The following is a 23,817-nucleotide window of genomic DNA, read 5'->3' as shown; positions in this document are numbered from 1 at the left end:
TACTCAAACCACTCTAAAACAATCAAACAGCAGGGATATCTGTCACTGAGTCACAGTGCATTGTGGGTTTTCAAACTTCGTGAAAGACACAAAGCTGGTTTTATGCTCAAAATCAATTAGACAGATTATATGGTGCCTTAAATGCTGTCTAGATAAGCAAGTTTTAAAACGGAGCTATAGTCTCTTCTCACATGCAGTAGTTAACCTAGCGTAGCTCTTTATTTTCTCAAGATGTCATTCAAGCTTCACTTTCATTAAAAGGGAAATCTTGACTCTACATTCCTCTATGGAAGAGCCTATTGTGGTTTCGCTTCATCTTACATTCATCTTAACAAGATCTGTTATGGTTGCCTGTCTTCATGACTGTCTTACATTGTGCAACCGACGGCTCTATTGCACCGAACAGGTTCTCTCTTCCTCTCTCTCTCCTCATTTGCTCCTGTGGGAAAGTTCTGGATGCCTGTGACTGACAGTAAACCTTTAGCTGAAACCTGGAGGATGTAAGCACATAACATTCCTACTGTGTGTTAGACTATGATATGGGAATAACCCCTACGTGTGTGTGGCAGAAAATGCACAACTGTTCCGGTTGTCTCTCTTAGACAATTCATGCATCACCAACAAGCACACCTGGCATAAGAGTTTATATGCCTGTCAATGCCCTTATGTTAACATAAAAGCTTCAGCCTTAGGCCAAAACCACAAACAACTAATGCTACTGGAGATGACAAGTCAAATACATGCCGAATTGTCACTGCATGCAGCATATATTTAAAATGCATGCTGAATATGCTGACAGAGCAAGCCTCATGATATGGACTTACAAAAATGATATAATACTGGAATATTGTACCACCAAAACCATAAAAAAAATATTGTGCATGTGCACACACACACGCTGAATATAATAGGCATAAAGAACAGGGACAGACATATTCTAAAGTAAAAGCATGACATTGTATTTTCAGTAAGAGTATTTAAAGAATTAACATTTAGATTTAAAATAATTCGATTTTTATATTTCTGCATAGGCTGTTAAAATAACATCTTGATGAAAGGGTCCATGCACGTTAATATTACTACGATGTTCTGTATATTCACACATTTGGGACACAAATGGCACAGTTTGGCATTAACACCATATGAATATTGAACCACAGTGCTCCAGATGTTACATTTAGTAAGGTATTTTGAAATGTATCCTTTTGTATATTTTGTAATCGTAAGGTGCACTGCTACAAACTAATATTGTGGATTAAATGTGTATTATAAATGGTGATATGTATGGTGTGGGCGTTTTTGTGGGAGATTTTGAATATAAGTTTAAGTCTAATTTTTATTTATTATTTCTTTATTAACCCTCAATTCTATTCCAAGTGCAGCACACATGAAGTTGTCAACATGGTGTAAATGTTAAACAAATCACTTGTTAAATATCTTTGCAGAAAAGATGCAAAAACTACAACTATATATTGTACAAACTTGTCTTATACATAATGTGTCCAGAAATAATATGAGAAAAATTATTTTAGAAAATCTCAAAAGTCAAGGTAATTCAAATTCAAAATGACTGAAGGTATAACACCAGTAGACTTTTATTAACTATAAATGCTCTTTAAAAACAACAGCAGCTTTCAGCCTGTCACCATGATGCAAACATAAAATATCAGACATACAGTAGTAGTTCTTTACAGGTTTTTTATTCGATTGCGCTGCTTTTCTATTGTTTTTTCTGTGTAAACATGGATGTTGTTTGATTGTTGCGCTTGCATCTCTTGCAGTGTCTCATGCATAAAACGGCTTTCTAAAAATACTGCACTCAAGTTAAAATAAGTTCACTCCCATCTTCCTGCATGTGTTTCCTATTCCACTGCTCGCGTTGCATCTTTGTCAACACAAATGCGCATTCTGTGTGAATGGCGCTTAGCGCTATATTTATGGTCCTTCACAGAGAACTTCACACACGAGCGGCTAATCACGTGCGCAGACATGTAGTTAGATTGTTCTTTTCTCTTTACTGTTATCACCGACATATTGTCAAAATGTCCAGTTCTAACACTTGGTAATACTTCTATTGAAAATCGCGATTCCTCGATTTCTAAAAAATTAAATCGTGGTAAAACAATAAATTCGAATTAATCAATAAAATCTGAAAAATCACCCAGCCCTACTGAAAAGTGTCAATAAAAAGTTCCTTGTAATAATTTTACCAAATACATGTTGTGTGCTATGTATTTTTATGTTTATTAAAAATAATAGCTAAGCATCATGCTAATGTCAAATCAGTTACTTTAAGAGCTTTTATGTGTGGTTAGGATGCTATCTATGTGGCACTAAGTAGTAAGGCAGCCAACTAGGTTTTGGAATAGAGTTTGCGTGTTAAAGTGCACAAAGAAATGGAACAACAGATCTTTTCTTCTGTATTTTGATGCATATCTGAATGTAGTGAATTATCAGAAAACAAAAAAGTAATAGGTATACTTCAATACTATATACTGTAGTAGGCAAAAACAGTACGCTAAAAAGAGTAGTATGTCCAAATTCATATTTGAAAAACAGCAAACAGAAAGTACCTGGAAAACTTCCTACTTCCATCTAGATTCTGGAGTACACATTTGATGGACACTTTACTATCGCTTACGAAAAATAAGTTTATTCAAGTGTACTATTAGTATACTTCTTTTAAACTAAAATAGGAAAGTATGCTTTTAGTTTACTTTTTATGTACTTCTTGGAAATGGGCTTTATGTACTCCTCAGAAATATACTTAAAATGACATTTAAGTATACTTGACTTATACTTAGAAAAAAGTCTAAATATATTTGAGGTATACTTATGCTCCTAGAATCTGTGTTTTCATTGTTATAAGGTAGAGGGCGCTAGTACACATCTTCTGTACAGAATTTCCAAGAAACACAAGTGAAGAAGAAAAAGAAACAACAGATACTAACACATGTGACACGATCATCTGACATGAAACAGCATCAAAACTGTAACGTTATGGGAATAAAATGTTGACCGATGAAGAGGTAATAATTACAGTCAAGCTTTGGGGTGTTGATCGACTCAATCTATGTTTTGATTATCATTCTGAATCCAATTCAGTCTTTTTTCAGCTTTTTGTTCAAAATGTTATTTATTAATTTTTTTTATGAAACTTGAAACCCACAAAGTGTTTAAAAAAAAGAATGCATGAAGCTAGATAAAATAAAAGATAAAATGTTTTTGTTTACAAGCAGATACCCTGTTCTTTCTTTTGATGTTTTGTATGTTTAGATATTCATATACCAAAATATATACAAATTAATACCTAAATAGGGACATAGTAGTATACTTAAAGTATGAAGTAAAGTTCACTTAAAGAAAACTTATGAATATACTTGTAGTATAAATCTACTAAACTAGTAGTTTACTGAGACTATACTTCAAAGTGAACAAAGTATTTAATTAGTAAACTATCAGTTTACCTATAAGTTCACTTTTAGTATAATTGCAGTACAAACTACAAACCTAGAGGTAAACTAGTTGTGTACTCAAAATTTGCTACTGTTATACTTAAAGTATACTTAAAAGTATACTTTTATATACTAGAAATTGGGCCAATTTAGTCCCAAGGAGTATTGAAACAGTAAACTTATACTATTAGAACACTGATATTTGTATATTTGCTACATAAAGTATACTTAAAAATATACTTGAACTTTACGTAAGTATACTTAATAAAATAAACTTGAAGTATACTACTTTTTGGTAAGGGATGGCATTCATGAATGGCAGTGAAGCAACGCAACTGACACTGGTAGGTCATGTAACATTAATGACATTGCAGATTTTGGAGAAATGAGAGCTTTCATTGCTCATTTTGCTTTTGACTTTGTAACATTATTTTTTTACTTTTTTAATTGGAGTTTTTTAATTTTGATCATGACACTGTTACAATAATTTATGATTTTATTTTGTGCACTACAGGCTAACAATGTGTCTGTCACCGGCGCACGACAAGCCGCTAACGTCGCACAGCGGATCTTTTATCAGTGTACCATTTTAGGTGTTTCAGAGGTGGCGGAAAGCTGTGGAACCTGTTAAAAAGTACAGAGAGAAGTGGACATGTTGACAGGACATTATTAATAACCGAAGAAACTGGATTACATAACAGCTTCCACAGTGTCTACTACATTAACTCTAACAGGATCAACTGCACGGCGTGAAGCAGCGCATCTAGGAATCACTTTGGACTAGCGATTCAGATTATCGCCCTCCAATCCCGACGCCGTTGTGTCCGACTTCTGTTGTTGTTTGGATTACAAAAAATAATACTTATGACTAAATAGATCTGGCAACCAGAATTGGGAGCACTTGTTTTATGGGACTCGACTCAAAACATGAGCACCGCTTGTGTCGAAATGTGTCAGTGGTTCCCGCAACATGCACAGACCTGGACTGTGCTGAGCCTTTACGTGTTTATGGGCTGTGGGTGTGTGGCAGCTTGCAGGCCTGAGCACAACCCATGCATGAAAAGCCAATATGCTTGAGAAGGGAGAGATGAAAGAGATGGAGTTAGTTTGGCTGCCCAACCCTGCTAAAAGGTATGAGAATGGGGGGGGTAGGGGAATACAGTATATATCGAAATATAATCAAAACAGTGCCACGCTTCACTCTGAAACATGCAGCGCATATACTTATTTGCTGGCAAACAGTCAAAATATAAGCTCTGTAATGTTTGAAGATTAAGACATAAATATTAGTATTGTAATTTTACAGTATATTGTAAAAGTTTTTTTTTAATTACATTAATGTAATGAAAATAATAAAAATTGCATTTTCTGCAATGCATGTCACAATTTTATCATCGGAAACATGCTTAAATTCCAAAGTGACTTAAATAATGCAATTTAATGCCAAGCACACACACATTTGGATTTGTGCCAAATGAGAGAGGAACCTGAGCCCAAGTTTACTTGTATAGTGCATTTCCTACACGCCTGTAGTTTCAGTGTATTTTACATTATTTGTTCATGTAATATTGAAATCTGTGTTGTTTTGTCTAAATAATATTATTTTGATCCGATGCGACTTTCTGGAAAATACGGTAAATTCTCTTCATATCACAATATATAGTGCAGAAAATAAAAATGTTCAATATTGTGCAGTCCTAATTGGAAGGGTTTTTATTAATTTGTGGGTTTGAAAACCTTTGTATTGAATGAAAAAAAAGAACTCATGGGGAAAAATCATGCAAGCTAGAATAAAACCTGCATCTCCCATGCAAGTACCCCAGCATAACATAACTGCTCAGTAGTTTAGTGTATCATATATACACACACACATATATACATATATATATATATATATATATATACACACACACATATACACATATATATATATATATATATATATATATATATATATATATAAGATGGCTCAGAAATTATGAAAATAATAAATTCAATGTGAAAATTCAAAGTCAGTGGCTACCATCAACCAACATTCTTCAAATGATCTTCTTTTGTGCTCAACATAAGAAAGAAACTCATACAGACACAACTTGAGAGTGAGTAAATGATGACAGAATTTCCATTTTTGGGTGAATTTTCCCTTTTGATGAAAGAGTGACAGCATTAGTGATGTTTGATGTGTGTGAAGGTTTGAGTGTTTGTTGAAGCAGGACTACTATAATAAGCAGACACTTCATCCACAGACTTGTCATGTATTTGTGCAATTTACAAGCGTTCTCATGCGTGGCTCTCCTTCTGTCTCTAATTCTTTCCTATCGTATTATTTCTCTCCCCCTCTCTATAGTGTCCTGCCTGTCTACTTTAGCCTTCATCTGTCACTTTCTCCTCACGTTCATCATATTGCCTTTCGTTGCCCTCCAGATCCTTTGTCCACCTTTCTCCATGGAAACGTCTTTATGTCTTCTCCATCCTTCTCACATCCCCCATTCCCTTTTTCTGTTTCCCCTAACTAAATACCTATTCACACCCAGCACAAAAACGAAAATGCAAAACGATTTGCAGTCAAAATGTATATACAAATATTAAAACAAATGTAAATAATTATTTGTTAGAATTAAGTGATTAACAAATACTTTCTGATGGAATAGGTGGTGCTGAACAGTACAACAGATGACACACACATCTGTCAGTATGTAAATATGGAGTTTAATTTAATTATTAATTTGACTAAACTAGATAAGCCTAATACATTTCTCTTATTTTCATGAATTCATAAATTATTTCAATGTATTTTGCATTAAATGTAGAATGTATTAATATATATATATATATATATATATATATATATATATATATATATATATATACAGTATATGTATATCTATATATATATATATACACACACACACACACACACACACACAAACACATACATAAGCAAATTTTACATTATTTATAAATTACTTTTGTTAATAATTTTTTTTTATATGAATTATTTTCAAAATTGTATTAAAAATGTTTTAAATATGTATTTTTTTTCTTTTCTTTTTTCTAGTGGACAAAGACAATAGCATAACCAATGTACTTGTATACTTTGAAAATAAATCATAAAAATATAGTCAGCAAAAATAATTTATAAATAATAAAAATTTACTTACATATTATATATAAGTTATTTATTATATTATTTGAATTATTTAAATTATATATTTTTATATTATTTATTTTCAAAGTCTGTATTTAAATAATAAATAATTATATATATATATATATATATATATTTATATATATAATATATATTCAAAATATTTAAAAATTCAAATTTTTCTCGTAATGTACAAAGACAACAACATAACCATATGTTGTAGACTGTAGCAGCAGTGACTTGGGAAATGTGATCAAAAACTAATATGTTACTGGCTAGTCAAGGACACAAAAAAAAAATCACTGCAAAAAATGTTTGTCGGCAGAGGAATATTCACCTCCGGATATTCACAGACCCATAGAAACCTAGCGTTTTTATTCAACATTATCCTCTGACTGAACATTTGCAGTGAATATTCACATTGGGGTGAATAGGCCTTAAGATTGTTCATCCTTTCTTTCATCTTTTCTTCTTCGTTCCCTCATCTCCCTCCTCTTCTCCATCTCATCAGCAGACCTCAGGGAAGTGTTGTTATGTAAGAGAGCCATGTGAACTGAAACAGTGCTGCAAAGCAATGCTTAAATAATTCACCCACACTACGATACAAAGCCTACATGTACATATCAGGCAAGCGGTTCCCCAGCATCCATCTCGCTCCCTCTCAATCCTGTGAGTAATTACTCCACCTTACCATCGACCCTCGTGCACCTGCCCCCTACCACTGCCTCTGAATGGACTCCTTCATCTATCTAACATATTTTGCTTTGAGTTTATTGCTTTGAGTTTATTTCTGGATCAATAGTTCTGGGAGTTGACTAATTGATCACACTAATTAAAGGGAAAACACAGGCTTATTAACTCATTAAAAAATGTATGTGATAAATATGGGAAACTGCAACAGCTTGGCCAGAGAAGGCTCATGCTGAGCTATTTGTAACAACCGATCAAGAAACCGAAGCTTAAATGACAGAGTATTTGTTTAAAACCATTTGTTTGGGTGGATTCAATAAATGCAACCAGTTGGTCATACCATTAATAACAGGGAACACTGACACTAAATATCGACACTTTTTGTTTCAACAATTTTTATGTAACTAAATAAATAAAACTAGTAATGAAAAAAAAAATAGATCAACTGGTAAGACTAGTCTAAGCAGTTTATGAAACCGACCACAGAACACCATAGCAACTGCATAGCAAATACTCTAAAAACCAATCTAAGAACATCTTAGCAACTGCAATGCCATGGAAACCACCCACAATGCCTGAGCATAACAGCAATGATTATTAAAATTCTGGGCCAGTATAAAATGGTTACATGTTATGACTGATAATCGATACAAGGCCGATGTTAAAAATCAATACTAGTTTGTCAAAATAAATGAAAAACTAAAACCAATCATTTGAAATGCTACAAATTCATTTAAGCATGACATTTTAAGGTAACACTTTACAATAACCTTCTTTAATGAACCTTAGTTAATGTTAACTAGCATTCACTAACAATGAACAATATATTTGTTACAGTATTTATGAATCTTTGTTAATGTTAGTTCCTAAATATACATCTGTTCATTGTTAGTTAATGTTAGCACAGGTTCATTAAATAATATTAACAGATGCAAGTTTTGATTTTAAAAAATTATGTTGAGACATTAAGGATTTTTTATTGTTATTTCATGTTTTCTAACTAAGGTAGTTTGTTAACTAAGGAGGTTTATTGTAAAGTGTTACCCATTTTAATATACGTCATATAGAAATTAATTTATTTTAAGATTTGTTACAAAGTACATTTAGTAAACAATTAGTGTTTTAAAGATCAGCTTTAAGCAACGACAAACGTAGTCTAATTTTAAAAGTGAGTATGCACAATTAAATATCCAAATATTGGTCAATACCGATCAATTAAAATCTATAATATCAGCCAGTGTTTGATATGTTACCGATATATCATGCATCTTCAATGAGTTTCTTTCAAGCACCACCATTTATTTTTTTTCAGCAATGAAATAATCTAATTTGTTCTTTTAGTTAGAATATTAGGCACTTTGCCACACAGTGACAAGTAAACAACAGCACATCTTACTTGGCAACATTCCTTACTAGTTTGCATGACAATGTCAGGTCAACAGCATTGTAACAATGTTCTTATCAGAACATGACCCAGAGAACCATCACCGCTAGGTGACTCACCTTTCTGAGTGTCCCGTTTATATCCTGACAATACCTCTTGAGCCCCATGTGGCTCACCAAGCCCCATCAGAGATAACACAGTTAATGCCCTAAAATTGGGCTCTCTAAACTAGGCCGTTCTAAGCCTGGCATAAAGGCATCCCAGAACAGTGAGTGGGCTAGTGGCATCTACACAACAGAACTCAGAGGCGGAAGCAACACTTGACCTTCCTCCTCTGGGCTTTAAAACCAGGCACTGATTGACATGTTGTGTTTTTGAAGAACACTGTTTAGTAAGTGCATTAAACATTCACTTTACCTATCACATCCTCCCCAGAAACACTATAAACATCTATATCAATGTTTAGTATCTCACTCAAACTATTGTGCCTGTTTATATGTATTATTTTGTTCAATAATATCGCAACTACAGGTGTGTGCCCTTTTGACACATTTGTATATAGACCAACAATAAAAAAAAAGTGCAGAAAAAAACCTTGTGTGATCAATATACATTATAATTGAACGGCATTCACAGCACCTGCAGAAATTCACGGTTTAGTTTGCTTTAGAGGGGTCTGGGTTTGTTTGGAGCGTTCACAAAATTTTGGCCAATTTCTTGACACGTCACAGATTGTTGCAAAAAACACAAAAAAGCACATCAACATGCTAGAAGGCAGAAACACACATGTAAAAAAATATACTTGTATTATTATTATTATTTTTTTGTACATTTATTTTTGTATATATTATTTATTAAATATTATTAATCAAACATACTTATATTAATATACAAACATATTAAAATCTAAAATAAAAATACACTATTATTAAGTATATTAATTAATAATAACAATAATAATGCAGTCTGAATTTTAGTTGGAGGTGGAGCAGCGTCTTCAGTTTTAAGCGAAAATGGAAGACTGCAGTTATAGACAAGGTGATATTAACAGTGTAAAGCAATTACTGCATGTAAATTTCAAATTTTGTAAATGATAAAAAATTAATACAACCACAGAATAGCCACAACAATCAGCTTCTGCTATAAGACAGACATGAACGAAGCATCTTGACATCCTTAGTCTGTTTGAACACTTCACAGTTGCAAATCTGTAAATGTTTTTCTGCATTGATATATGGGTAATAAAGGAATGTTGATTTGCAAGATGGATAGTATTTTGATTTTGCTTTTGGTGTGGTTTGAATGTTTTTTTTTCGCACACAAAGACTGATGCACAGTAAAGCTCCCATGAGACGAGGCGATAAACCAGCATATCAAAACACTAAATGGAAAGCGGCATAAAATCCATTATGCCAGTGCAGGAATGAAAGGCCTAACTCCAGTTGCACTTAGTAAATGAGACTCTGCAAATCATACACCATGCAGTGTTTTATGAAATCCTGCTTTGCTGCTGTAGGGATTCTATGCAGAGACAAAGTCTTTGTTTGTCTCCTGTGTTTGTAGCTGCACACTGCTAAATATGAATGCTTAGCAAACCTCATCACTGGGATTTTAGATGTGGTTATTTATTTATGCATTTTGTTGATGATAAAAGCCCTCAATTATACATAAGGGGGGAGAGGAGACAGAGGTAGTTCAGAGAATGCCATTACGGCCAAAACAGCCATATCTAAAGTACCTCTATAAGGTAGCCGGTGCGTTGGACGGGGGTCACTACTGTGACTCATTACGTGTGCCAATGACTAATGCAACCTTAACTTTTAGAGAGGTCAGATGACTTATATCAAAGCCTGAGTTATAATGGGCCTTGTCATAAGATTCTGCATTCAAAGGCAGATACAAATCAAATGTTCTGCCAAAAAATGCCCACGTCAACAAACCAGGACCGAAACGATCTTCAGGTTGATATGTGCCATTATGCACAACATCCATGCCATAAATCAGCCTAACATCTGGTTTTTGGGATAATCATATGGGATTTAAACAGTAAATGATGACAGATTTTTCATTTTTGGGTGGACTATGTCTTTGTCACAAAGGGTGTTTTAAATGCTAATGCTATTTATCGAATCAACACGGTAGAAAACACATTTAAATGTGGCCACATTAGCATGCAAATTGAGATATCCTGGAAATTGTTTTCCTGGAAAAGTACACAAGCCCACAGATTTTTGCAATTCAAATCAATCAGCTAGGCTGAAGTGTTAATTTGTGTAAAAACAAGAAAAATATTAACATTGGGGGTTTACTGTTCTGAAGAGGCGGAATACCTATATAGGCTGCGATTCAAACACACATCTTCAAGAATATATCTGTTATTAATATCACAAATTATATAATATATCCATCACTGGACCAAAAAGACAAAAGTATCAGACCTGAGAGGAGAAGGAAGAAATCATTCAAGTGTAAATGTGACCCATTAGCTGTCATAGATGGTTGGAACGCATCAATGAAAGCCAACAGCACAATAAAACTGAAATATATTTATTTAAGAGATTTTGTGTGTATTCTATATGTTGAATGTTTTATGTTTTTTTCTGTTTGTTACTGTGAAGATAAGTAAATTGTTGTTTACATGCCAAATAATACTCGTGTTTTAGACTGTATACTGACACCTATTGGCCTGGATGCATTAAATTTTCTCACTAAATGCTGACACTACCAAAGCTGTTTGTGTGTTTTGTTTTGTTTTGTTCCTTTTTAAATTTCTGGTTTTGTGGCTTGGGTTGTCATTTTGTTTTTAACTTTTCATTCATCTGGTGGGTCGCACACCTGATGATCCACACCGAAGCTCTGTTTTGATGTTATGTCAGTTGCTGTTAGAATGTACATTTGCATTTATGCTTTGTAAAGCATCCTTGCAGAAGTATTATTGTAACAGGGTCAACTGTATCAATATTTCTTTGTAAAGCATCCTGGCAAAATTATTTTATCAGTAACACGATCAATTGTAGTTATTGTATTGGTTTGAACTGTATCAATATGTGATCCCAACATGGCAGTCCCCATGAAGAGACCCTGCCATTCATGTTAAACGTTTTTTTAGTTAAGCAAAAAAGGACCTAGTTTAATTTAAATTAAGTTTAGTTTATTTTTTATTTTTTGAGGATTATATTTTGTTTAGTTTATCTCTGGTTTTTTTTTTGTTTTTATGTTTGTGCATTATAAATGTGCGCTACGTGACCAGTAAATGTGCGAAAATCAATCAGACGCAACGGGGGCGCGACAGTTTCCAGCTCGATTTACCTGCAGACTCGAGGCTTTCCTCGAGAAAGCAAACCACTAAATATTAATTTAAAACCTTATTGCTTTATTGTCTCTGAAGAATACACTAAATGCTGCGTGATGCCACCTAAATCCTGCTGCATCACCGCCTCGACTGGATCTGCCTTATTTAACACATCTCCCTCTGCCGCCCATGACTCAATTAACATCAGTCCATAGCAGAGAAAATCATCGCAACGATCTCTTATCTCAAAAGCATTCAATTCTAAACATGAACTGACCATATTAATAAATGCAATCGATCTCAATTAGCCGTGGCAACATTTTAACCATTAGTACATAAATAACGGCATGACATTCACTGGTCACAAAATAAAGATGCGGGGCTACACTTACATTTCACTATCCGATCGGTGGAGTTCAAGACCATGTCAGCGTTAGACATCTTCATGGGCAGTGGATGTCTCCAGGCGAATGTGTTTCTCACTCCTCGCAGAAGAAGCGCTTTATGCTCGGCGTGTTTTCGCGGTGGCGAGATGCGGTTGGTGCAGTGGCATCACTCGGATGCGCGCAGTGGCACCTCTTGAGTTTGTGTGTGTCCGTGTCTTGTCGTGGTGCGGTGGTTGTGATTGTTGTGGGGGTTGGGGTGGGGCTGTTGGGGTGGAGGCGGTGGAGAGAAACAAGGGAGAGAGAGCGAGCGCGCTCGGTAGGTACTTTCTTTGAGTTGGTTGAACCAGACATGGAGGGGGGGGGGGGTAACTCGCACGCGTGTGTGTGTAGGGGCTGCGTGATGCTGCCATCAGGTGGAGGTGAAGGGCTTTCCCGAGAACGCGCAGCTCGCTCTTTGCCATGACTGATAATCAAGTTGAAACGACACTCAGGTCTGTGAGAATGTGTCCCGCTGCGCATGTGATATCGTCGCCTTACCAGTTTTTAAGTGGAGCGGTGATTTTTTATTTTTCTAAATAAGTTTCTGTGCTCTTTTAAATGAGAGTTATGAATAATGATTTTCACAATTATAGCTAATGACACTTCAACAAAAACAGAATTTGGAATTAGCCAAAAACTGTCAATAAAAAGACATTTAATATATACAGATTATTTCAAAATATGGCTGTAGTAAATATGGTTTTTCAATCTTTAAACAAAAGTTATTATGAATGCAAAAATTACAATGAGAATTGTTTAGACCAATTACTTCAACAAGTCCTCTTGAACAAGTAGGGGGTTACTCTTATTTTTTCTGTAATTAAATTACAGTTACTTCTGATGTAATTGCATTAAATACTGCATAGACTATAGAACAATTATATATAAAACATAGTGGATTTAAAATGTCTAATGTTAAAATGTAACCTTCTCCCTTTAAATACTTCAGTTCAAGAATAATTTATTCAAATGCATATTATGTATTTGAAATAATTAAAGGGAGAATGAATTTGAAATAATTACAAGCAGTTTCATAATGTTCAACTGGTCAAGGTTGATATGGGATTTAGTATTTTTTTAGTAATCAGAAATGCAACAGAATTAGAGTGATTAATTAGTAATCAAATTTCACTGTTGATGTAATTAGTTATTAAAATATTAATTAATTAATGAATTACTATCTCAGAGCAACTATACTTATTATATATGACAACAATTTTGCACACATTATTGTAGTAAATATTGTATTTAAAAACAAACAAACAAACAAACAAACAAACAAACAAAAAACTTTAGCTAGTTTAAGAGGGTCTTCCAGCATGACCAGCCAAAACCCATTTAAAACCGGTCAACAGACCAGTTAAAAACAGCAAACCAGCTTGGTTTAAGCTGTTGTTTTCAGCATGGTAATGGACAGTCTACCAAAATTACCATGGTAACCACTGTATCAGCTATAATAAAATATCATTTATTACAGTTATTGGTACCTCACATAAAATTGTGATAGCTGGTTATAAGACAAAATGGTATAAAAAGTCAATAAACAAAATTACAATTTTTGTAATAATAAAACATTAAACAGCTAAGGCTGATGGTGAAGTGAGAACGTGACCATTAGTATCATTTATCAGGTTATGTTGAATGTAATATTCATATTTTATCATCCTTCAGTTGATTTAAAGGAACCCAAATTCTCAAATGGACAACTCTTGGGTGGATCTAATATAACAAGTCAAATACCATTAGCTTTATTTTATATTGTGGTGTTAAAAGATATATAGTTACCTTATTTACTTTTTTCACATTAGTTGTTTTAAAGTCTACCTGTCCCAGGGAGACACTGACCGAAAGCTGAACCAACGATGTGCAACAGGCAGTCAGCTTTGACCTGACACTGCGGAAAGACATTAATGCGGCTTTTTCTTGCTGGTGAAAAACACAGCTGCAGGGGGCTGAACTGTTTTTGCATTACTACAGTTTTGCAATACCTTATTCTTCCCATAGAGGTCAGGGCAGGCTAAAGTTATGCAAGCACAAACAGCACATTCAGCAGTGCAGTAATAGTGTTACCTCATTCAAGTTGATGTATACACTGTATTGCTGTTCAAAGAATACATTTGCATTTAAGTACAGATTCAAACAGTGATCTGAAATTAGTCTTTTTCAATATGTGCTCCAACCTATCAAACATGGAAAGGAACAGAAATATTAATCAGCTGTCATTTGGCAGCTTTTACTAAAAAAAAAATAATAGTTAATCGGAAAATTACATGGTTTCCCCACCATTAAAATGTAAACTTGCATTCTGATGTTTATGAGACAAGCAGGTAAAAATGGCATTTAGTGTCACTGAGGGACCAAATTTGAATATACACATGCAATATACACTACAGTTAAAAGGTTTGGGGTCTGTAAGATTTGTTAATGTTTTCGAAAAATGTCTCTTATGCTCAATAAGGCTGCATTTATATTTTGACATATTATTACAACTTAAAATAACTGTTTTAGTTTAATATTATTATGATGTAATTTATTATGCATGGCAAAGCAGAATATTTAGCAGCCATTGTCACACTATCCTTCACACATCATTTTAATACAGTATGTTGATTTGGTGCTCAAGAAACATTTGTACTAGTTGTACTGCTCAATATTTTCTGTGGATACCATGAGAGATTTTTGTTATGATTCTTTGATGAATGGAGAGAAAAAAAACAGCATTTATTTAAATCAGCAATGCTTAGCAACATTGTAAAAGTCTTTACTGTCACATTTGATCAATTTAATGCATCTTTGCTGGATAAAAGTATTGATTTCTTTTTAAAAATTGTAGTGTACATATGTAAAATATCATTTTCAGGTTACTCCTCACATTAAGCTATTATGTTATCGTATATCATTTATTTTTCTTTCTTTTTTCTGCATGGAAAAGACTGAAATTCTTTAAAATATTCCCTTTTGTGTTCAGAAGAATGGAATACAGCTTTGTCATAATTTACTGACCCTTTAAGGTGTGCTAAGCAACTCTGTTCAGATCTAAATCACTTCTAGATCCGTGACTCATTCACAAGCAAACATTTTCTGAATATATGAGAGTAACAGATAAACACACTTTCCCTTTAACTTATTCAGTTAAGTCTGCAATGCAGCCAGATGACAACTAGATGTTGATCTTTCATTGTAGGTTTTTCTCATACACTTCATCTCTAAATTACTTGAGAACCAGATTCCTTCTTTGCTACATCACTATGCATCTGTTCATTGTTTCATAGTCATTTGTGTGGTTGACACTCTTAACATGCGCAGTTGGGCTGATGGTTCGTGTTTAGGAATCCTTGATGAGAGAACAAAAATTTTTACATTGTACCATAACGGCTCTGTCTCATCAGCATCTCCTATGAAAACCTCAGTATTTTGCCACACCTGTTCATCTGATGACAATCCTAGTCATTTTGCTCTTGAGTGTTTCTTCTAATTCACTTTTGCCTGCCAGTATTCAGATGGATGTCTGTGCATGAGGGTTCAGTTGGAGCTTGTGGTCTCTCGCTCTCACTCTAGGACTACTAGGTCAAAGGCAGAGAGATAGTACAGGTTTTTTGTGTCATCCTGTCAGGCTCAGCTTTTCACAGAAAACCATATGCTCTTGAACGCAGAGGGATAGACAAAGTACTGCTTGTTCTATAAACTGACACTTTTGATGGGGGGGGGAAATGGGCTAAACACAGTCCAGAAGAAACAAGAGTTGTGGTAAACAGCACTGCAATTTAAAAAACAAAAAACAAAAAACAACCCATGAATTGACGCATTAGTGAAACAGATCATGCAGACTGATGGGAAGCTTGTTGTGCTGAGGCGGCGGTGGGAGGTGAGCATGTAAAGGAGTGCTGGGCTGTGCCTCGGGGCAGAGAGGAGAGAGCGGCACTTCGGTGTTTGTTTGGAAATCTCACACAGCTCGCAACATTCCTGAGTGTCTGCGAAACCGGACATCTTTCTCTATTCGCTCTCTGGCATTTCTTTTTTCGGGCAGTCTTCTGGGGCACTCCTGCGGTGCTAGTCATGCAGCTGGAGTGGGAAGAAGTAGGCAGAGTAAAACTAATACCCCCCTCTCCCTCTCTCTCTCTCACTCTCTCTCTCTCAGGAAAATGCCTCTGCCTTGTCTCACGCAGAGCGAACGCAACAAAGATCTGAGTGTGGCCTTAGCCCCGGGGCAAGTGCGCCCACCACGGCCTCTCCTGTGTCACGCATTGCTGCTCCCTACCAGAGCAGTCTTTCTCTTTCAGGCAATGTTCAGCAAAACAGGCAATTCAGCTTAGTATTTTCTACTTTGCCATTACGTTTAGAATACATATTTTTAAAAAAGTATTTCTATAAACAGTTAGTTCACCCAAAAAATGAAAATTCTGTCACCCTTTACTCACCCTCAAGTTGTTCCATACCTGTATGAATTTCTTTCTTCTTCTGAACACAAAAGATATTTTGAAGAATGTGGGTAACTAAATAGTTTCTGGTACCCATTGACTTCCATAATATTTTTTATTTCCATACTATGGAAGTCAATGGCTACCAGCAAGTCTTGTTAGCCACATTCTTCAAAATTCGTTACCAAACAGTTTCTGGTCCTCATTGAGTACCATAGTATTTTTTTCCATGCTATGGAAGTCAATGGCTACCAGAAACTGTTTGGTTACCCATATTCTTCAAAATTCATTCTTCATTTTGTGTTTAGCAGAAGAAAGAAACTCATAGAGAAATTCATGCATACAACTTGAGGGGTGAGTAAATAATGAGATAAAAAAAAAACATTTTACAGTAAGGTTCCATTTGTTAGCATTTAAACATAACATATTTGTTAACATGAACTAACAATAAAAGATGCATTTAGTAATCTTAATTAATGTTAATTTACTAACATTTAATAATACATTATTAAAATAAACAGTTATATCTGTTAATATTATTTAATGAACCTATAAGCTAACATGAACTAACAATGAACATTTATATTTGTGAACTAATATTAACAAGGATCAATAAATGTTAACTAACGCACTAACTAATGTTAACTAATGGGACTTTATTGTAAAGTGTTACAGATTTTGTTGTTTTTGTACACATTATCTGTTCAGGGTCCTAAGATTTTGAAAATGGGGTGATAAAAACTGCACATTCAGTATGCAAATGGTAATTTAACCCTTTTACTGATGTCATAAGGATACTATTATTTATTTAGAAGCAGTTTTAAGGCATTTGGTCAGTGTGCGCAGCAAAAACGTTCTGTCACTGTTTAGTGTTTTTAATTTGTACTTTTAAGAAGTATATTCAAAATATTTATTCCTAAAAATGATATGGATACAATAAAGTAAAGTGGATTTCTAGGAAAAAATTGTTCTGTTAAGTGAGACTAACAAGAATTTCAGATTACACATTGATTGATGATGCCTCATGCTGTATCAGCTATCAGAATTCTATGAAATTCCTTACTCTCAGAGAACAGAGCCCTGGTGCAAAGATCATCACTTTACTGTACGTGCAAGTCAGCACTGCATTAATATTCTTCAAACATTCAATTTTCACTTTCCCTCTGAATACAGATTTCTAGAATTATTTCAGCCTAAACCACTTAACACACTTCCATACAGTAAATAGGACCTTTTTTTTTTTTTTTTTTTTTTTTTTTTTTTTTTTTTACAGGATTTACAAGTAGAAATGTGAAGCTTGTAATTATATAAAAGTGTTTTTATGACCTTTTCTGTTATTATTACTTCTTCGGTTATTAAGTAGTGTATTATTTGAGCTGTAAAGTTGGTTAAATAATCTTTTTTTATGGGGATTAGTGTTTATGGTGTTGCATCTTCATAAGGTCATAAAAATTTATATAACTTTAAACAGAAAAATGTGTGTTTTTTAATATTAAAATAATGTTAACATGCATATTGCATAGGTCTATGTCTTGTGGCTGTACTATTAAAAGAGTGAGTATTTTTGCTTTTAGAAAAAAAATGGCCCCATCTACTTGTTTTACAAGTGAAACACTGTAATAAACATTTTTTGCTTTTTTTTTTTTTTTTTTTTTTTTTTTGTGAAAAACTGATGTGGAAATTTATTTTTTTTGGTAATCAAAATGTCAATAAATCTGTCAACTGATCTTAACTTGTACTGAACTTGAAATATTCCTATAAGAATTAAAACAACATTGAACATTCAAAATCCAACCAACAGCAATGATGCTATCATAACATACTGAATTCTGGTCCTCTTCTAACATGAGCATGCATACAGAATTTACCCTTCACTCTGAGTTTGATTGACAGGTGAGCTAACCAATCATAATGCCAACAAACAAACCAAACAGGAGAGTAGATTAGTAGATTAATGTCAGTGGACTTGAACTTGAAAAATTGTGTCAATTGACATCTTTCCACATTTATGTTCATTCATGTTAATTTAGTGCAGTAACTGGTAGTAAAGAGGAAGAGATGATCAGCTCACATGCCACTTGAACTGTGGTGCTACAGTGATCTGTGATGGCAAATTATACATTATATGCTGTACATAGTCGATGTTATGTCAATAATGAGTGTACAACTGATGTACACTCAATGGCTAGAAAATACCCATAATGCATTGTGAGGGTTGAGCTGAATGAATTCCTGAGTCATGCCAGAAGATGGCACCTGCAGCTGAATCATTCATTCATCTATTTTAAAAACTGCCTGTCCAGTACAGTGTAATATCATACAGGTATACATTCCTTTATTTATTTATTTATTTATTATTAAATAGTTGAAATAAAGTTTATATATGCTAGTTTCCATGACAGAGTTCAAGATAGATCTCTTCTTTACTACTGGAGTTGCCAGTTTGCTAGGTTTCAAATGATTAGTAAGCAGTGAGCACAAACTATGCAAAAGTGGCAGCCCTTCCAGCGAATCCAGTGTCTGAATTCACTCATTCGTTTTTATGCACTCTTTCAAGTGAACTATATTAGCGGACTAATGTAGGCAATAGTGAATGATGGTGTAGGGTGCGATTTCGAACACAGCTATGGCCAACTATGGTCGCAAGTTCCATCATTACCAATATAGTTCAAGGATTCGGCGTTTCCCGAAACCATAGTTCAAATGAACATTCGCAAAAAGCATTGCAAACTTACATTGTTGGAACTACAGCTCTTGATCTGTGGTTAGAAGCATAGTATCTTGTTAGTTAGACAGACTTAAATTCTGCTCTTGGGCACAAAAAGTCCTCAAAATAATGAAGTCATCATCAGCTTCCTTGAGATCTCGAATCGATGAATTAGTAGAAGTTTTATTACTCCACCACCTGCATGTGATATCATTAACAACCATCCTATATAGTTGAACCCATAAATACAGTATGTATAGGTTGATGCAACATTCGACCGCTCCAGACACGTCGACGCGTCCGCCATCTTGGAACAGTCAAGGTGTCGCCACTCACAATAAAAATCAATGAGTTTCAAAATGCCACAACATTGCGCAGCCTCTGGTTATAAAAACCGCCAAAATTTTAATTCTTGAAGAAAATGGATGAACTTTCACAGGGAAGAATTTGTCGGTTTGTGTTTTTAATGTATTAATTCAATATTACAGGTTTTTAAACTTTAGTGCCTTTTAAATGTGGTTAAAAAAAATTAACCACTTATCTTTTAATGGCTTCATCTGGTTGTATTGTATTAGTTTAGCTAAATCATCTGCTTAAATCTCTTGCAGATCTATAAAAGGAACTTGCTCTTGCTCCTGTGGCTCAGTGGTAGAGCATTGCGTTAGCAGTGCAAAAGGTTGTGGGTTGAATTCCCAGGGAACACACATACTGGTAAAAAAAATGTATAACCTGAATGCACTGCAAGTCAAGCGTCTGCTAAATGCATAAATGTAAATACATGTCTTGAGTGTTCACAGACTGGCTTCGACCATTCCAATATGGTGGACAACTTACATACAGCGGCCCATAGAAACAGGCGCTAATAGGGCATCTACCTATAGTTAAACCAACGTGTTTTAAATGACGGAGATGTTTGGGAAACAGTTATGACTAGCTGGTTAGCTTCTACAACAATGCCTTTGACTTTGATGGTTAAGCAGCGAGATAAATTGTTGTAAATGTTGTATGTTGTACGGACCCTGTGCAGTTGCAAACTTTGCACAGCCATGCATCGGTTCTGGATCCCAGGGTCAGTCTCTATCACTTTTATCCAATGTCAGTTTCTTATCCTGACAATTTTTAGAAATGCTGGGGTCAAGCTTGGAATGCTAAGAAGTCTCAGGGTCAGTCTCATGCAATGAATCTAGAATTGTCAGGGTTTTAACACTTTCTGATTTTGGAGGAGTTCAGTTCAGTTTTGAGTCCCTATTATAGTCAGGGTTAGCTGAAACGGATAATGGAGAAAAGTATGTTTTTTCTTTCGGGTGTCATGATTTCATCAGCTTGTTGCCACTATCATTCTGTTACTTTAATTACATCAGCCTGATTAGTAGTAATTCACTCACTTTTTTGTTTCTTTATTTTCTTGAGTTTGATTATTTGTTATTAATACAGTTCCTGATTAGATTTATAATTAACATATTTAGACACACAAATTTTCATACACACACACACACACACACACACACACACACACACACAAATATAAAAAAAATGCTGGGATCAGTAAGATTTTTTTTAATTTTTTTGAAAGAAATACTTTTTTTCAGCAAGGTTTTATTAAATTGATCAAAAGTGACAGTAAATACATTTATAATGTTACAAAAGATTTCTATTTCACGGTTTCCACAAAAAAATATTAAACTGTTCTTAACATTGATAACAATAAGAAATGTTTCTTGAGCACCAAATTAGAATATTTTCTGAGGAATCATGTGGCACACTGAAGACTGAGATAATGGCTGTTGAAAATACAGTTTTGCATCACTGCAATAACTTACATTTTAAAACGGAAAACAGCTGTCGTCAAACGTCAAAACATGCAAGCATTATTTATCAGTATCACGCGATCTACAGATGTACATATCACAAATATATTCCAAAAATTAAGTGTTTTATTTAAAACTCATTTGGATAGAGCTGTCGGTTTGCTCACCAACATACTATAGGCTATAGGTTAAGAGCAACAAAAATCCCTATAAAACAGTCACCATCATCAGTGCTTACAAAATTGTTTGGTTGTAGGATAATGTTTCAATCTTAGGTGCAGATACACTTTTGGTGGTGTTTCTGGTGGTATTTAGAGTTGGCGGAGCCCAGGCACAGAAAGCGGTCAGGCACTTCGACATGGAAGTGATTTTCAAAAGCAAAAGGAGGACGAACGGATTGACGTCTGCTTAATGTAAGATACGGTGAGGCCAGGCACTTTGCCAGAGCCATAGAGACACTCAGGGGATTACGAAGCAATGCGTGTCCAATTTATTCACGCCAGCCCGTCAGTGAGGGACTGGATGCGTCCATTGTGCGCTTATCTCTCTGACGAAACCCGTGCGTGTCAGCCCACGACCACGAAAATATGTCAGCAGTGAAACAAAAGCTAATTGTCAAACTTAGACAACCCGTGTAACGCAGCACAAACCTGGATTAGAAAACAGTGGCCTCTGTACATGCTAGATATTTTTTTTCTCAACTGAGAAGAATCTGTATTGTTGATGTTCTATATTTTGACAGCTAATAATGAGAACAGATATATATGCCACAACTTATTGCTTAGCATATTTTTTTTTTATTTGATAGGATTTATTTATTTGTTTAAGGTTATTTTTTGGTTAATGACATTTAGGCATATCACGGAGCTATTGCTGTGTACCGTAGGTCTTGTATTTTCACACAGTAACATTGTGTGTGTGTGTGTCTATATATATATTATATATTAATATATGTATCATATCTTGTATTATATATACAGTTATATTATATATATATATATATATATACACATAGATACATACATACACATATATAAGCCTATATATAGCCTATTCACATATATAAGCCTATATATAGCCTCTTTCCCTTTTCTTTACCATAGATTTACCAGTACTTTTTTTGGCAAAACCAATGCTTTTATGGGTGTTACCATGGCATCACCATTTGGCAAAACCAATGCTTTTATGGGTGTGACCAAGATGTTTTGAATGTTACCCAAAGACATTGCATATCTACTAAGAGGTTGTCTTGTAGATCACTTTGTAGGCTGTTTAGCATGGCGATATGCATGCAGTTGCACTGCTCTGAAATACCTTAGCATGATATTACATTTTTTTTTAGATGCCTTTAATTTGACATATGGAAGTCTATATTAATCACCATGAGAACCTCGTAATGTAATGCACAGATCTATGAATGCCACTGGATGTTGCAAATGTAGCAATGTCTAAAAGTTGGCAACAACATTTAGAATGGGATCCAAAATCAAATATAAACCAAGTTTGAGTATTCTGAAAATTTTAAAACAAATAAGCACATTTCTGTCTTATATGTTAGATGTTCTTCTTCCACTGAAGCACAAGATGCTCTTTGGAACATCTCAAATAATGCTGGGGAACACAATTATCAGGTTTGACACAAAATTTCACGAACTTTTAGAGCAAAATATTAAGAAATTCTGAAATATACATTTTTCAATTCAACTTTTCTCTCAAATTATATGATAATGTTATCATTTATAACAGAAAACAACAAGAAAAACATTCATTTAGAAATATGCCAAAATAGAAGCATTTTCAGTAGTGTTCAGACTTTTGGACCCCATTGTATTTATATTTAAGTATCGGCACACTTGCTAATATAAACCTAGCCTATAGTTGCAGCCAAAGCACATAGAGGCGTTTCGTTTGGCTAACTTTGACAGCTGGGGAAAAACAATATCCTTTTAATTTTGATGAATATGATAAAATATCCTTGGGTCAGGAATAAACTGTCTTTGATGCGGCTTCCATGAAATGAATGTTTAGTTTAGCCGATATTTGTGTGTGATAGGCGAGTATTGGTAGCACATCCCCTCCCCGTTCTCTCTCTCCCTCGCTCGCACGCGCGTTATTTTCCAGCTCGGAGCCTCAAACCCGCGCGGCTCGATCGATTCGCATTGATTGTCCCTGACGAGCTGCTCCACTTTCTAGCCAATGTCAGCCCGTCTGCGATCGGGAAGGAGAGAAATGAAGGAAAATCTCTGCCGCCCTGGCGGTGTCATTTCCACACACTTCGGTTGGCCGCCTGCCAGCAGACAGGACATTCAAAAGAAGCGGAGTGGACTGAGAGAAACCAGGAGCCGAACGACCACAGCTGACCCCTGTTTACCACAGCAGACCACACTATTCATGGCGGTACAACGTGTGATCTGCGTCACTAACCTGCACGCACGTTTAATAAGAAGTTATTCATAGGTTTGCATTTCACACATTTACAGGTCAATAACA

General features: G+C 34.7%; 1 protein-coding gene across 1 annotated transcript in view; it reads right to left on the bottom strand.

The window, feature by feature from the left end:
* The window catches only part of ppp3ca (protein phosphatase 3, catalytic subunit, alpha isozyme), a 51,271-nt gene extending 38,743 nt beyond the window's left edge, over positions 1-12,528 (bottom strand). The window contains exon 1 of the mRNA XM_042711480.1: positions 12,362-12,528. Coding sequence (XP_042567414.1) covers positions 12,362-12,416 — 55 coding nt within the window. The 5' untranslated portion in view covers positions 12,417-12,528. The remainder of the gene's footprint in view (positions 1-12,361) is intronic.
* Positions 12,529-23,817: the final 11,289 nt, after the last annotated feature.

Source organism: Cyprinus carpio, chromosome A21, assembly GCF_018340385.1.
Source record: "Cyprinus carpio isolate SPL01 chromosome A21, ASM1834038v1, whole genome shotgun sequence".
Classification (NCBI taxonomy): Eukaryota; Metazoa; Chordata; class Actinopteri; order Cypriniformes; family Cyprinidae; genus Cyprinus; species Cyprinus carpio.
This window is presented reverse-complemented; position numbering and strand designations above follow the sequence as displayed.